The 15,891-nt window shown below is 36.8% G+C and overlaps 2 protein-coding genes across 7 annotated transcripts; one reads left to right on the forward strand and one right to left on the reverse strand.

Annotated features, from left to right (window-relative positions):
• Positions 1-31: 31 nt before the first annotated feature.
• tymp (thymidine phosphorylase) lies at positions 32-15,769 on the reverse strand. 6 transcript variants are annotated; one of them, XM_051393077.1, is made up of 11 exons: positions 15,666-15,742; positions 9,009-9,054; positions 8,440-8,563; positions 8,168-8,370; positions 7,981-8,094; positions 7,123-7,252; positions 6,921-7,039; positions 5,853-6,015; positions 4,286-4,513; positions 3,414-3,554; positions 32-3,315 (listed from the first exon to the last, which is right to left on the reverse strand). In XM_051393077.1, the coding sequence occupies exons 3-11, from the start codon at positions 8,552-8,554 to the stop codon at positions 3,164-3,166; spliced, it is 1,365 nt and encodes a 454-aa protein (XP_051249037.1). In that variant the 5' UTR covers positions 8,555-8,563; positions 9,009-9,054; positions 15,666-15,742; the 3' UTR covers positions 32-3,163. The 6 variants fall into 6 exon arrangements, with proteins under 6 accessions (XP_051249037.1, XP_051249040.1, XP_051249039.1 ...); XM_051393080.1 differs by lacking the exon at positions 9,009-9,054 and adding an exon at positions 15,285-15,336 and having other exon boundaries at positions 15,666-15,696; XM_051393079.1 differs by having other exon boundaries at positions 9,009-9,051; positions 15,666-15,690.
• LOC127359215 (coiled-coil domain-containing protein 106-like) lies at positions 12,139-14,430 on the forward strand. Its single transcript, XM_051393090.1, has 3 exons — positions 12,139-12,341; positions 12,514-12,657; positions 13,754-14,430. Exons 1-3 carry the CDS (start codon positions 12,215-12,217, stop codon positions 14,044-14,046), a joined length of 564 nt encoding a protein of 187 aa, XP_051249050.1. The 5' UTR covers positions 12,139-12,214; the 3' UTR covers positions 14,047-14,430.
• Positions 15,770-15,891: the final 122 nt, after the last annotated feature.

Consider the following 15,891-nt stretch of genomic DNA (forward strand, 5'->3'; position numbering starts at 1 on the left):
AAACTGGATCATAAAAAGAAAACACATTAGAGAACTTAAAGTCATTTATTTGTGATCAATTTGAGTCAATAATCAATGATAATATGTGACGGTCCCTGTCTAATGTTGATGTGCTGATGTGGTTGACCAGTTATTGTTTTTCCTATGTGTCCTTGAAGGCACCATCAGCACATTACAACATTTACAGCTCATATTGCTCAAACATCCACATTTACATTACTGATGTTACTGACTGACACACTTCACATTTGTACTTATAAGCTCAGTTGTTTAAGTTAATATAATAAATTCACTCATTAATAGCCATCTATTGTGTCCTATGCCGTATTTGTCATAGCCTAGGAGCCGGGTTATGACAAATTGGGGGCTCGTCCGATCGTGTTTGTTCCTGTTTTTTTGCGCGATTATTTGTAAATGTATTTGTAAATTCGGTGTTTGGTTTCAGTATATCACCAGGCGGGAGGGTGCTGCTAACTAACCGCATGAAGACTGGGGGGGAGTTTAGTTGGCCGGTTGGGTTTCGATAACGGGGAAACTCCAAACTGAATGGAAGTTTATTCCTCTCTGGTGCGCACGGGTGAACGGCGTTGTGACTCTCTGGTCCTTTGGTGTGCGTAAAAGTGTGGTGTTGACCTTGTTTGTTGTGCTGCATATTTTGTAATGGCTGAAGTTGAAGCGTTTATTGCCGACCCATCTCGGGAGTCCCTGGATAAATGCACAAAAGAGCAGTTGCTCAAGATTGCTGCACATTATTCAGTGGAGTTCGAAGGTGACAGACGTCTCAAAGAGAACGTTAAAGCGGCTATAAAGGGGTCAGCACTATGTTCCCACAGCCCTATGTGGTTAGGGTTAGGGCTAGGGGGAGAAAGGGGGATAAAATCTGATAGAAATTTATGAAAAAGGAAATGTGGGAACATAGGCACGCTCCCACTATAACAGCTAATTGACGATGGAATAATGTCTGAGGCTGAGGGGGATTTTTCTCCAGATCCTCCTGCTGTGTCTTTTCAGACTCGTGGATTAAAATTCTGAGCAACAAAAAGAGATTCTGATGTTGCAGTTGGACCATGAAAAAATGAAACAAGAACTAGAAGTTAAAAAACAACTTGAAGTGGAGAGAATCCGTCAGATAGCAGAACTAGATTTGGAGGGATTTCGTTTGTCTCTGGTGAAAGATGGACTATTGTCCAGTGAGGCTGAGAGCGGGAAGCTGCCCAGCTCTTCTGATCGGCTTCACTTCAATAACTTCCGCTTGTTGCCTCGATTTAATGAAAAAAAAGCCTTTTTTCTTGCTGTTTGAACGTGTAGCTAAGGCTAGGACCTGCGTCCTCATGCTTCAGAGTGTGTCGGCGCAGGAGGAATATTCATCTGTGACTGTGGACGATAACTCTAGCTATGACAAAATAAAAGCAGCCGTACTGAAGGCTTATGAACATATCGTCAGCGTTTTAGGTCCTGGGAGAAGAAAAATGGTCAAACACACGCAGAGACTTCTCATTATAGCCGATGGTTAACTGCGCTTGAAGTCACTACTTTTGATGAGTTGTGTGATTTGATGATTTAAAAATAGTCTTCCAGAACGTATTGCAACATACATCAGGGAACGGAGAATGACTACAGCTGCTGAGGCTGCTGGTTCAGCTGAGGAGTACGTATCGCTCCATAAGGACGGGTTCAGAGACAGTTGGACATTTCAAAGCTGAACTTAAAGCAAGGGATAATTTTGACAATGGGAATACCGTAAAACTTCTAATAAAAGCCTGTTTATTTGCTTAAATCACTGAACTCCCCCTGCCTTTATTTGGGACAGGCCTTTAATTCCTTTACTATTTCCGTCTCTCTTGTTTACCGTGTTACCGGTAATTCAGAATGAATTAACGTTAAACTTTGGTATTGATAGTTTTCGTAAAATATATTGAACGATTGAATTGTGGAGAATCTATAACTGATCTAATGATGTTCATTATGTACATACTGACAGAAGTTTAAACATTTATATTTGTGTAGGAGATCAAAACGACTTAAAACTCGCTCAAGCAGGCGACCCGGTGGATTTTAAGAGGTTTTATACATCGAGATAATTTCTATAAAATCCAGACCAGGCCTCTATTGGAGACCTGCGTTTATTTGTTAAAACGTGTAGCCACACCAGGCTTTTAAAAGAGACCTGGGTCTATTAGGGACCCTGCTTTTATTGGAAGCTTTACGGTATCTCTACTATTGTCACGAGAAAGGACATCGGAAGGCAGATTGTGCCGAGTTAAAGGCTAAAACCAGCGGAGTGAAAGCTAATGTGAGACTGTTGCGTTCACTGAGCCTGTTACAGATTGTTTCTCTGAGTTGCGTACCCCTCACACTTGTGAATCACAGGTTTTGGAGGCTTATGCTCCTCATTCGTGGTGGATCTGTCAACAAACGCTCGTTAAACCTCCAACAAACTAATGACTAATTAACATGTTGTGTTCAGGGACACTCAGGAAAACAGAACAGCAGTAATTAAAGTAATTAATTCATATTTTGTGTCATCAGAGCTGGAATGTAAACACATTTAAACATGTAAACAATACGTTGACTTATTTCTTTTAATATTTATATTTACTCCATTACATTTGTTGAAGAACTTAAGTTACTTTCATTCAGATTAGTAATAAAACACAAATATATTAAATTCTGTTATTACAGGTTAAAATAAGATAAAACTTTATTGATGAGGAAATTCACAAACTCTCCAGGAGCATATTAAATAATTTAAATCAATAATTATAATTAATCAATAATAACTTGAGTATTTCTACACTCTGGTATTAAGTTACTTTCTTTTTAGTTTTTATGTGTTAAAATCAACTTATTGATCAAGTAGCTTCAGTAAATTTAAGTGACTTTATTTTGTAATTTTTATATATTAAAAGTTATTAATCAGAAATATTTCTGTAACTAATAAAACAAAGTTAGTGTCACTTTAAATTACAAATAAAAACTTCACCAACAATCTTTTTTAACCTAAAACAACTGAGTTAATCGTTAAAATCGTCTAATAATCAATATGTTTATTGTAAACTGATCGCTCGGCAACAGTAACTAAGGGAGGGCGGGGCTTAGCGAGGGGTCACGTGCAGCAGTTTCTTATTGTTTTATTGTCTAATAAATAAAAGTATTAAAACGTTTAACGAGGTAATAGGAGTTCTTCCACCAGACTCTGTGTTTGTGGTGTTTGTGGTCGGTCACATGGTCTCAGACTCAGGGCGGTCTGGAGTCGCTGGATCTGGTCTGGAGTCGGAACCGGATCCTCGTAGTGGATCCGCAACCAGGAGACGCCTGAAAATACAAAAAAAATCATCAACAGGAGGCTGTCCCTGAACTCACCACCAACACCATCATCATCATCATCACCATCATCATCATTGACCTCTCACCTTTCCCGACCCTCTGACCCGGTGACACCAGTAGCTCCGCCCCCACGCTGTGATTGATAGGCTCTCCGGCCTTCGATCGTCCCGCCCCCAACTTATGAAGAACTTCAGCTAAAACCAAACCGTCGACGCCCTCGAACACACCTGCAGAGAGAGTCACAATCAATGAGTGATCAATTATCAGTCGCAATCAATAACTGATCGATGTTGATGTAAATAATCTGTTTTTGGTTCCTTTAACAGACTTTTTACAGAAAATATCTGACATTAAAATATATCTGCTTTATGTTATTTATTGGTACAAACCATCAACATATATAAATATATATATTATTATTATTATTATATATTATTGTTTATCATTATTATATATTAATAATATTTATTATTTTCATTATTATTATATATTATTTATTATTAGTTCAACTGCGGAACTGAAACTTTTTTAAATACAAGAAATTATGAAATTTACTTAATTCATTTAATTGTTTTTTTTATTTTTGCTGTTGATTTTCCAATAAAATAGTTGGTAAATAAATATGTAAGTTAGTAAATATATAATAAATATAATATAAATATATATAAGTACTTAAGTGAGTAAAAAATTAAAGTTATTAAATATATAATTACATACATATGTAAGTAAATAAAAATATTTAAGTTCATAAGTAGGAATATAAGTTTATAATCTATAAAAAAGTAAACATATTAATAAAGTCTTAATTTAAATAAATAATATTATTGTGAATGTTTTTCTTACATTTGTTGCAATAAATAAAAATATAATTAAACTCATTTGTTGCCATTAATATTTCAACCGTCCTTGAACGCATCAGCCAATATATTGATTGTGATCAATAATCAATGTGTTTCACCATCTGTAGGCGTCTCCAGTTCCCGCTGATGCTCCGACTTCCTCAGGACGCTGTAATAATCTGAGTGGGCGGAGCAAAGCAAGCGGGCCGTCTCCGTGGCAACGCCCTGAGCCTCCATCATGGCCCGGAACTTGGAGAGAGCGGCTCCACCAATCACAGCCTCCGAGATCCGCCTGCTGCCCTCTGATTGGTCGGGCGCCAAGCCCGTCAACATCAGCAGCAGGCCGCCTGCACAAACAACAACAACAACAACAACAACAACAACAACAACACTTTATTCTGCTGTTAATGATCTTTTCCAGTTACGACTCTTTTATTCAGAATTATTGATTATTAGGGAGATCAATAACTTAAAGTTGATCAGTTGTGGAGCGATACTCGTAAAATATGTAACTTTTTATTTATTAAATTATATTTATATACACAGGATGTGATTGCTCCATAATCAATCAATCAATCAATCAATCAATCAATACTGAGTTATTGATCTGATACGTACGCAGGGTCTGGAGTTACTTTAAAAATGTAATCCGAGTCAGTATCAGAGTGTTAAAGTAACTTGATTACTTTCAGTTTACTGTTTAACTCATTGAACGTTAGCTCTTTGATGCTAACGTTAGCGCTTCATTAGAGCTAAAATCAATTAGCTGATTAATTAATTGGAAACTATTGAAGAGCTGCAACCAATCATTATTTTAATTATTGATTAATCTGCTAGTTAGAATCAGTTTGATGAATTAATTAACTAAAGTCAGTAAATATATGGATTTTATATCATAAATGAGAAATTAAAGAATTATTGATTGAAAATATTTGATGATGAAATAAAATTAATTAAAAACTATTTTTATAGTTAATTAATATTTAAGCCAAACTGAACAAACTCTTTTATTCTTATAATTATCGGGGTCGATTATTGGAAATCTATATTATTATTAATTATAATTAAATTATAGCCGACAGATTATCGATCAATAAAATTAATACAAAATTATTTTTAATTCTTCCACAAAACATTCAGTGAAACAGTTTGTTTTTGTTGTGTTAATATTAATATATTATTCATTTTTTAATTTAGTTTTATTTAATAATAAATAACAAAACAAAACATTTTAAGACGTAACCAAACTAATCAATAATCAATAAGGAAAATAATATTGAGATGATTATTAGTTGCAGCCTTTTATCTTTAAAGTTAAATTAAAAGTCAATGAATATTATAGATTATGGTAAAGAATTTACTAACAACAGAGCTGAAGTTATTAATTCATTAGTAGATTAATTGATTAGTAGATTAATTGATTAGCCATCGAGCACAAATGTTATAATAATTTGAGGATTTACAGCTTTTCTTGTTTTATGTGAAAATAATTTTAATATTTTTGTTATTTCAGACAAATTAAGACTTAAATACTTTAAATATAAATATATATTATATTATATATATATATTATAATATTCTATTATATATATATATAAATAATATTATATAAAAATAACAAACTTAAAAACAAGTTTATAAACTAGAAATTAAGCAGATTCGGTAACTTTAATGTGACATCGTTACCCAGAGTCGTGACGAGCTCCATCAGGTCGTCGGGTCCGTTTCCTTTCAGCGTCTCCAGAGATTCAATCACCTCCAGACTGTTTCCCACACAGCGACCGATCGTAGCGTCCATACGGCTGAGCACCGCCGCCGTACGCACGCCCAGACCGTTTCCTGCGTTCACCTGAAACAACATCATCATATTTAAAGCATTAATATACAAAGAAACAGAGTCACATGGTGTCTCTCTCCCTCTGCCTGTGTTGTATCGCAGCCTCTCTGTGGTTTGTTTCCATAGCCGGTCTGCTCCGACTGAAACTGCTGTTTTTATCATCTACGTCGGTGAATTAAGGATTTATTTCCACCAAACCAGAGTTGGTGATTGTTGGAAACACTAACAGAGACGCTTTTAATGAGTTTTATTCTGTTTCTGTTCACTTTAATGAAGTTACAATGATCTGAAGGGAAAATCAGTGTTTTTGTCTCTGGAGTCTGGTGGAGAGTGATAGTGATATTACGGCTGTTTGTGGGTAAACTAAAGGTCTATCTCTGTAGGGATCCTTTCCATAATGCTGTCAGACACTGACAATAACAACCTGAGTCTGTCAGTGGAACAAACAACAACTACTGTTAGTGGAACAAACAACGACTACTGTTAGTGGAACAAACAACAACTACTGTTAGTGGAACAAACAACGACTACTGTTAGTGGAACAAACAACAACAACTAAAAACTGTTAGTGGATCAAACAAAAACTGTTAGTCAAACACCAAACAAACAAACTACTGTCAGTGGAACAAAAACGACTATGTCAGTGGATAAACTAATATAACGATATGTCTCTAAGGATTAGCTAACGTTAAATGGCGGCTGTAGCATCCGGATGTGTGTCTATTTTCATATTTAACTCGGTGAATTAAAAGTTTATATCGACCATATTTTGAGTTTGTGATTGTTGTTGTGGAAAGACAAACAAAGCAGTTTTAGGGAGTTCTGTTGTGTTTCTGTTGTGTTTCTATTGTGTTTGAATGATCTGGTAAATTAGCGTTTTTATGAATGGAGTCTGGTTTTAAATATCTGATACTTACTAATGACTGTGCTAGTTCTTTAGCGCTCTCCAGGTCTTTATACAAAGCAGCTCGTCCAAACTTTACATCGAGCACCAGAGCCGACAGAGACTCGGCGCCTTTCTTTGAGATTATAGAACCTGAAACGACAACATTTTAATTAATATATCGAACGAACAGAAGCTCAGCAGTGCGACTGTTAGCGTTGGTATGTGAGTGATACCGGTAATCAGCGGTAAACTGTCCACGGTGCTGGTGGCGTCCCGCAGGGCGTACAGGACTCGATCTGCAGGGACCAGCGTCTCCGTCTGACCCACAATGCAACAGCCCACGGAGCCCAGGATCTCCCGAATCTGCACATTTAAAATAATATTAATTATCAGAGTACAAAAGGTTCACTTTAATCAACTGACTGACTTCCAACAGCTAGTAGTATTTTCTAACAACATAAACTGTAAATTAACATTTTTTTTGTTAAGTTGTTGTTTGTTGGAACAGTGGAAACACTAAGAGAGACTCTTTTGGTAAACTTTATTTAGTTTTTGGAGGTAAAATCAGTGTTTGTGTCTCTGGAGTCTGGTGGAGAGTGATAGTGATATTACGGCTGTTTGTGGTTAAACTAAAGGTCTATCTCTGTAGGGATCCTTTCCATAATGCTGTCAGACACTGACAATAAAAAAAAAAAACTACTACTGTTAGTGGAACAAACAACAACTGTTAGTGGAACAAACAACTACTACTGTTAGTGGAACAAACAACAACAACTACTGTTAGTGGAACAAACAACAACAACTACTGTTAGTGGATAAACTTTGACGATTTGTCTCTGAGGATTAGTGTTAAATGGCGGCTGTAGCATCCGGATGTGTGTCTATTTTCATATTTAACTCTGTGAATTAAAGGTTTATATCGACCATATTTTGAGTTTGTGATTGTTGTTGTGGAAAGATGAACAAAGCAGTTTTAGGGAGCTCTGTTGTGATTCTATTGTGTTTGAATGAGCTGGTTAAATTAGTGTTTTTATGAATGGGGTCTGGTGGGCTGCAGCATCTCTGTGAACGTTGACGGTGAATACGTGAACCTGCGCTGCCGATCGGTGGATGCTGAATCCGGGAATCGATTCCAGTTTATCCAGAGTCCCTCCTGTGTGAGCCAAGCCCCGCCCACTGATCATAGGCACCTGGCAGACACACACCTGAGGTTATGACATCATCCAGTAACTAACAGTGACTCAGCGGGGTCGATGTGGTCGGCGGGGGGCTTCTCACCTTACAGCCGCAGGCAGCGAGCGCCGGCGCCAACACCAGGCTGACTTTATCTCCCACGCCTCCCGTTGAGTGTTTGTCAACCACAAGCCCCGCCCACTCCTCTGGCCACGACATCACTTCCCCTGATGACATCATCTCCCTGGTCAGGGTCTCGGTTTCCTGGTCGACCATTCCCTTCTGCCAGATCGCCATCAACATGGCTCCTGAACAGACAGACAGTGTAAATGTTTGATGTGATCAGAAACTGTCTCCAGCTCTCGCTCTGTTTCTACCTGTCTGACACTCCTGGATGGTTTCGTTCGCCACAGACTCGATGAAAGTTTTGATCTCGTCGTCGCTCAGCGTTCCTCCGTCTCTCTTCTTCTTGATCAGATCTGGGATGGACATCGTGTCGGTCTGGAGACACAAAGAGTCGAAACTTTACTGGACTCAAAAACTAAGAAGAAATATACAGAAATATAACTTTTATTATGTTATAACCAAGAAGATTATTAGGTAAAAAAAAAACATTTTAGTTAACAGAAAAAAAAAACAAGAACAAAAACTAGACTGAAACTACAAATAATGAAACTGAAACTAAATATAAACAATATAAAACTAAACTGAAGCCGAAACTGACTTTAAAACAAAAATAATACAAATTAAATAAAAAAGAAAAACTAATTAAAAAATACATAAATATAATAATCCTGATACAAACACATATAAATATAAATAAAAACAGTGACTTTCATACATTTATATTAGAATTAAAACTATGACACAAACAAGAAACAGTCAATAAAATGTCAAATAAATATTTAAAATAAAATAACAATAATTAATAAATCAGCTTTCAAACCTTATTAAAGGCAGTTTTAATAATTCCTGAAGAACTCGACTGACTGCTGGAAAAAGGTAAAAAAAAAAAAAAAAAAAAGTGAAATAAAATGATGAAACAAGTAAAAAAGTTCTTCTTCTGTCCTTTAAATCTTCGTCTTTCTTCCTCTCTCTTCTTTGTGGGTTTTGATGTCTCCAGCTGCTGCAGTCTGAGCAGTAACTGACCTCCGACTGCTGCAGTCTGAGCAGTAACTGACCTCCGACTGATCTCAGCTCATTGACTCATTCAGAGGAAGTTGCTCCATAAAAGAAAGTCACAGAATTTTCTTTTCTTGCTCAAATCGACACTTTAGTTGAGTCTCTGTGCTGACGTCCTGTTTATAAAGTTTATAAAACCACAGTAGGTGAGGAGGAGGAAGAGGAAGAGGATGAGGAGGAGGAGGAGGCTTAAACCAACCAGGACTCTGACTCAGGGGATGAAGACACGGCGGGTTTCAGGCAGTATTTGTTTTAGGGAAGTTGGAAATGATTCATTCTGTGTTGAATTAAACGTTGTTCTGACACTTTTTTCTGTTAAAATCTATAAATTTAAATAATTTAATTAATTAAACGACTAGTTGAGGAGTAAAATCTGTAACTGTGTAACTAGTTGCCCATTACTCCTTTAATTACTCCTTTAATTAAAATGTTAAAGTTTAAAGATCCCTCTGATTTTCTGGATTCACTACATATATATTTATGATCAACTATCATTTTTGAAGTTATTTATCTCTTGTATATTGTAACTGGAGCCGACACTGAGCCGACATCGAGCCGATACTGAGCCGATACCGAACCGATACCGAGCCGATACCGAACCGATACTGAGCCGATATCGAGCCAATACTGAGCCGATACCGAGCCCATACCCGCGAGCAGGAGGTTGAGAAAAAGATGGGCGCCCTTGTTGTGATTTTTTGAAGCGACAGTTTTTGGAAACAGAGACGTTGAAAGGTTCAGAGTTCAGAGTGGAGCGAGAGAACATCTTTGATTGAATGCAAGCCGACTGAGCATGCTCAGAAACACACAGATACACAAAACATCCGAAGGAAACAGAAGAATTTAATATATTATAATTAATAAAATAATTATATTCAAGTAAATTCTGCTCTGTGTTTGGATAATTAGATTTTTTTCCCATTTACAAATACTTTAAACATTTAACATAATTAATTTGTCAACAATTCATCATAAAAAGTTGTATTTTTTTATTTTAACAACTCATTAATCTATTGTTATTGTGTTTTAAAAGCAGCATAGAGGGAACTATATCTAAATTTAACTCTACAACCTTGAGTTAAATAATAATAATAAATATTTTACAGGAGATATTGGTAACCCTTCCTTTTACAGTCCCCTAATTACCAGGTATTTACCAGGTAAATATATGGTAATTCATTGCATCTTCTTGTAATACCACCAGTATAAGAAGGTAAATACATGGAAACACAGCGGAGTACAAAGTATTTATCTGGTAAAATATTTACAGTGCACTGATTACCAGGTAGTAACCCGGTAAAACATAGAATGTTCTTGTGTAATTTACACTAGTAAAAGAAGGTCAATACAGGGAAACTACAGTCAAAATATAAAGTATTTACCTGGTAAAATATACTGAAATTACACTGTAGTATTGGGTAATTACTGCTGGTAACAAGTAAGTAAATACTGAGTACCATGTAGTTAACAGGTGTAGGTTGGTAATTACTCAGATATAACTGTATAAAATATGGAATTGTTTCTATTTAAGTTGAACATTTTTGCCCGTATTTACCTGTTATCATCCTGTGCAGGAACGGCTTTCCTCTGCTGCCGTGGCCCAGTATATCTTCTTAAATATTGGGTACGTTCTTGCATATGGTTTTAGAACTTACCCAACATGTACGCTGAAACTGTACTGTAAAAGGAAGCCTTGCTTGTTTCCATGCTATTACTATATTCTTACTAAATTCTTTGTTATAGAATATTCCATTGTCTATGCAATTAAGTTAATTTCTACCATTCATGTTCCATGACATTACTAAGTAAAATGTGACAAATTACCCAGTTAGTAAGATGAACCTGTACTGTAAAAGGAAGCCTTGCTTGTTTCCATTCTATTAACAGGATCTTGCCATATAATTTGTAATAGATTACTCCCTTTTCCATGCAATCAACACAAACTTGAACCTTAAAAGTTCCACAACATTACTAAGTAAAACATGCCAAATTACCCAGTGAGTAAGATGCAACTGTACCACACAAAAAGGAATGTTTAATACCAAGATATAACAAAGGCACAGTAGAAAGTAACAAGATGTACCAAAGTTACCATGAACATTGTTAAGTAATATATACTTATTACTAAAGATTCGGGGTTCAAAGACAACACTTAAACAGAAAAACAAAACCAGAACTCTTCAAAATGTTTAAAATCTGAAATAAAGTATGCTGCCGTACACGAGCAGACTGTAAAGTAGGCAAAGACAAACTCAAAAACATATTACCTTTCAACAACCCTTCTACCCTTCAACTCCCTACCATAGGGAAAGTAGTAATGTGAACCTTCACTTCCTAAATTTGCATTTCATGGGTAGCAGCTCAGAATTTGTTTAATTTTTTCTTCAAGCGGGTTGTTACCCTCCAGGAAGGTCTTGCAGGTTTTGGCGTAGTTTCCTAAAGTGTCCTCCTCAGTGAACTCTGGCAGCAGCCCGAAATCTTCACCCTCTGCAGCAATCCACACCTCTGCAATGATTGCCGTTAAGGCGATTGTATTTCTGTCAACGCTCAGCGATTCACAGCTGAGGCTGATGCTCCTTGTACGCCGAAATTCTTTTAGAACAGCTCTGTATCGGTGTACGACGTCCTCTGGACCCTGAACTACAAGACAGATTATAAAATATGATCTATTAACATTATACCATAATCACACAAACATTAATAATCTTGATTTTACATAACAGGACATTCTAGAGTTAGAGAGGTAAATAACGTATATAATCTAGTCTCTGCACTCCTCTCCTTCACTCTACTCTTATAAAAGTGATTAATTCAATAAATAGTGCTTTATGATAGGCCCAGCCTATTGCGTGTGTGCACACAGACACTGAACTTCTCCCCAAAGAAAATCAGTCAACACCTGCCCTTGTCTTTGCATCTTTTTTAGCGGAAGAGATTGCACAGCCATCTGCTCCAACCACTGCTCCAACCATGGCTAAGTTTAAGGAGGATTATAGATTGCTAAAAGAGGAGAACCGACTTCTGAAAGAGGAGCGGGATTTCCTTAGGCAGAAAGGTCTCAACCCAGTGAAGACCAGTCCTTCAACATCTTCAAAAGGTATCCAGACAGTGCTCTTCCCAAAAACAACATGGAAAGCTATATCTATAGTCTAAATGAGTTGCTTATTTTGTATCCATATCATACAAATAATATAAATACGCTACAATAAGATTTTTTTTTTTCAAGCGCAAAATCAGAAAAAATAATTATTTTTGTTAGTCTGTTTAAGGGTCCGACAAAAGGAGGCTCATGGATTCCTCAGACTCTTCAACATCTGACTCTGAGTCAGACTCCTCCTCCTCTGAAGAAAAGAGGAATAAGAAGAAGAGAAAGAATAAGAAGAAGGAAAACCCTGCAAAATTTGGAAAAAGAGGTAACTTTCATCATTATGAAAAGGATAGCTCACAATCATCTTATATTATACAGTCATATTAGGCTTGTACGTTATCATAGTTCAGGGTATTGCCAAGGGCAGGGTATCGTCAATAACTATGATGCAAGCTGATTTTCAATATTGACCATGTCCTACACAGAATTTAGTACGATCGCTATTTGTTATAAACACTGTATATTAGTTAAACAGAACAAGAACAATTAAGGCCCACAGAGATATTCAAAGTAAAGTCAGAAATGTTTTAAACCCACAGTTTTTGAATGCAAATTATTATTTTTTTTAAAACTTCAAATGGCCTTTTCTGTTTTATATTTTTACGATATCCTGTGCTGAGACCTGTATTGATATGTGCTTCAGTATGGAGTCGGTCACGGTGGGTGGCTAATAGCTTTTCGCATGAAGCCTTCAGATTATTGTACATGCTCCAGGTGACAAAAATGGACCTAGTTTAGTGTATGGGACATTTTCATCTCAGTGTTACAATCTTTTATATTCTTAAAACATAGGGTTAGTTCAGGCAGGCCACAACGACACGCTCTATATCAGCTGTCAGCAGCAAGCAAGCCTAGCCCCATCAGCTGATCACTCAGCTGACTTCACCAATGCTCCTATTGGCTAATCACTTTCAAAGCTCAGTATTTAAACTGCTCTCGCCTGGCTTCTCTTGCTGCTTCCTCCACTAGCCGACTTCAACCCACCGCCGCCCCCAGCTCCCCCTGTTGTGCTTTCCGCCTGTTCATTGTCATTGCTGCTGTCTGCTCTGTCTGGGTTTTGCTGCTGCACTCCCTGCTTATAGTTTCAATGTAGCACCCTTATGTGTTGACTGATTTTCTTTGGGCAGAAGTCCAGTGTCAGTGTGCACACACGCAATAGGCTGGGCCTATCATAAAGCACTATTTATTGAATTAATCACTTTTATAAGAGTAGAGTGAAGGAGAGGAGTGCAGAGACTAGATTATATACGTTATTTACCTCTCTAACTCTAGAATGTCCTGTTATGTAAAATCAAGATTATTAATGTTTGTGTGATTATGATATAATGTTAATAGATCATATTTTATAATCTGTCTTGTAGTTCAGGGTCCAGAGGACGTCGTACACCGATACAGAGCTGTTCTAAAAGAATTTCGGCGTACAAGGAGCATCAGCCTCAGCTGTGAATCGCTGCGCGTTGACAGAAATACAATCGCCTTAACGGCAATCATTGCAGAGGTGTGGATTGCTGCAGAGGGTGAAGATTTCGGGCTGCTGCCAGAGTTCACTGAGGAGGACACTTTAGGAAACTACGCCAAAACCTGCAAGACCTTCCTGGAGGGTAACAACCCGCTTGAAGAAAAAATTAAACAAATTCTGAGCTGCTACCCATGAAATGCAAATTTAGGAAGTGAAGGTTCACATTACTACTTTCCCTATGGTAGGGAGTTGAAGGGTAGAAGGGTTGTTGAAAGGTAATATGTTTTTGAGTTTGTCTTTGCCTACTTTACAGTCTGCTCGTGTACGGCAGCATACTTTATTTCAGATTTTAAACATTTTGAAGAGTTCTGTTTTTGTTTTTCTGTTTAAGTGTTGTCTTTGAACCCCGAATCTTTAGTAATAAGTATATATTACTTAACAATGTTCATGGTAACTTTGGTACATCTTGTTACTTTCCACTGTGCCTTTGTTATATCTTGGTATTAAACATTCCTTTTTGTGTGGTACAGTTGCATCTTACTCACTGGGTAATTTGGCATGTTTTACTTAGTAATGTTGTGGAACTTTTAAGGTTCAAGATTGTATTGATTGCATTGAAAAGGGAGAAATCTATTACAAATTATATGGCAAGATCCTGTTAATAGAATGGAAACAAGCAAGGCTTCCTTTTACAGTACAGGTTCATCTTACTAACTGGGTAATTTGTCACATTTTACTTAGTAATGTCATGGAACATGAATGGTAGAAATTAACTTAATTGCATAGACAATGGAATATTCTATAACAAAGAATTTAGTAAGAATATAGTAATAGCATGGAAACAAGCAAGGCTTCCTTTTACAGTACAGTTTCAGCGTACATGTTGGGTAAGTTCTACAACCATATGCAAGAACGTACCCAATATTTAAGAAGATATACTGGGCCACGGCAGCAGAGGAAAGCCGTTCCTGCAGAGGATGATAACAGGTAAATACGGGCAAAAATGTTCAACTTAAATAGAAACAATTCCATATTTTATACAATTATATCTGAGTAATTACCAACCTACACCTGTTAACTACATGGTACTCAGTATTTACTTACTTGTTACCAGCAGTAATTACCCAATAATACAGTGTCATTTCAGTATATTTTACCAGGTAAATACTTTGTACTTTGACTGTAGTTTCCCTGTATTTACCTTCTTTTACTAGTGTAAATTACACAAGAACATTCTATGTTTTACCGGGTCACTACCTGGTAATCAGTGCACTGTAAAATATTTTACCAGATAAATACTTTGTACTCCAGCTGTAGTTTCCATGTATTTACCTTCTTATACTGGTGGTAATTACACAAGAAGATGCTATGAATTACCATATATTTACCTGGTAAATACCTGGTAATTAGGGGACTGTAAAAGGAGGGGTTACCGAGATATCTGTTTCCTCTCCAGTTATTCAACAAATCTTCACATTCAGGAAGCTGGAACCATGAAATAATTGGCATTTTTACACTAAGAATTACTTAAATGATGATCAAAAAAGTTGCCAGTTAATCTTCTATATGTACTTTTATATCTAAACTGTTTAATAGTTTCATTTTAATTTAGTAACTTACAGGTAAAGAGTCAGATTAATGCAGTGGAGTGAAAATATTCCCTGTGAATGATTCATAAAATGGAATGACTAAATGTATTTGGTTACTTTCCAACTCTGATTAACAAACAATAAAAGGACAGAAACAGGTTGAAACTGCTCTTAATAATCAGATATTTGTCAGTTATTAACACAAACACACAGTCAGTAGCGTACCTGGTCTGCTGTCAGTCAATAAAGTGCCGTCGACCCTGCAGCTCATCATAAAGCAGCCTCGGGTCAACAGTCTGCCGGCCAGCAGGGAGGAGGAGGAGGAGGAGGAGGAGGAGGAGGAGGAGGAGGAGGAGGAGGAAGGTCAACAGCCAATGAGGTTTCAGCTCTTTGTCTGAGGCCAGACAATCCTGTTTAACCTCCGGGTTGAGTTAATGTGCTGCTGCTGTTT

Source organism: Dicentrarchus labrax, unplaced genomic scaffold (genome assembly GCF_905237075.1).
Source record: "Dicentrarchus labrax unplaced genomic scaffold, dlabrax2021, whole genome shotgun sequence".
Taxonomy (NCBI): Eukaryota; Metazoa; Chordata; class Actinopteri; family Moronidae; genus Dicentrarchus; species Dicentrarchus labrax.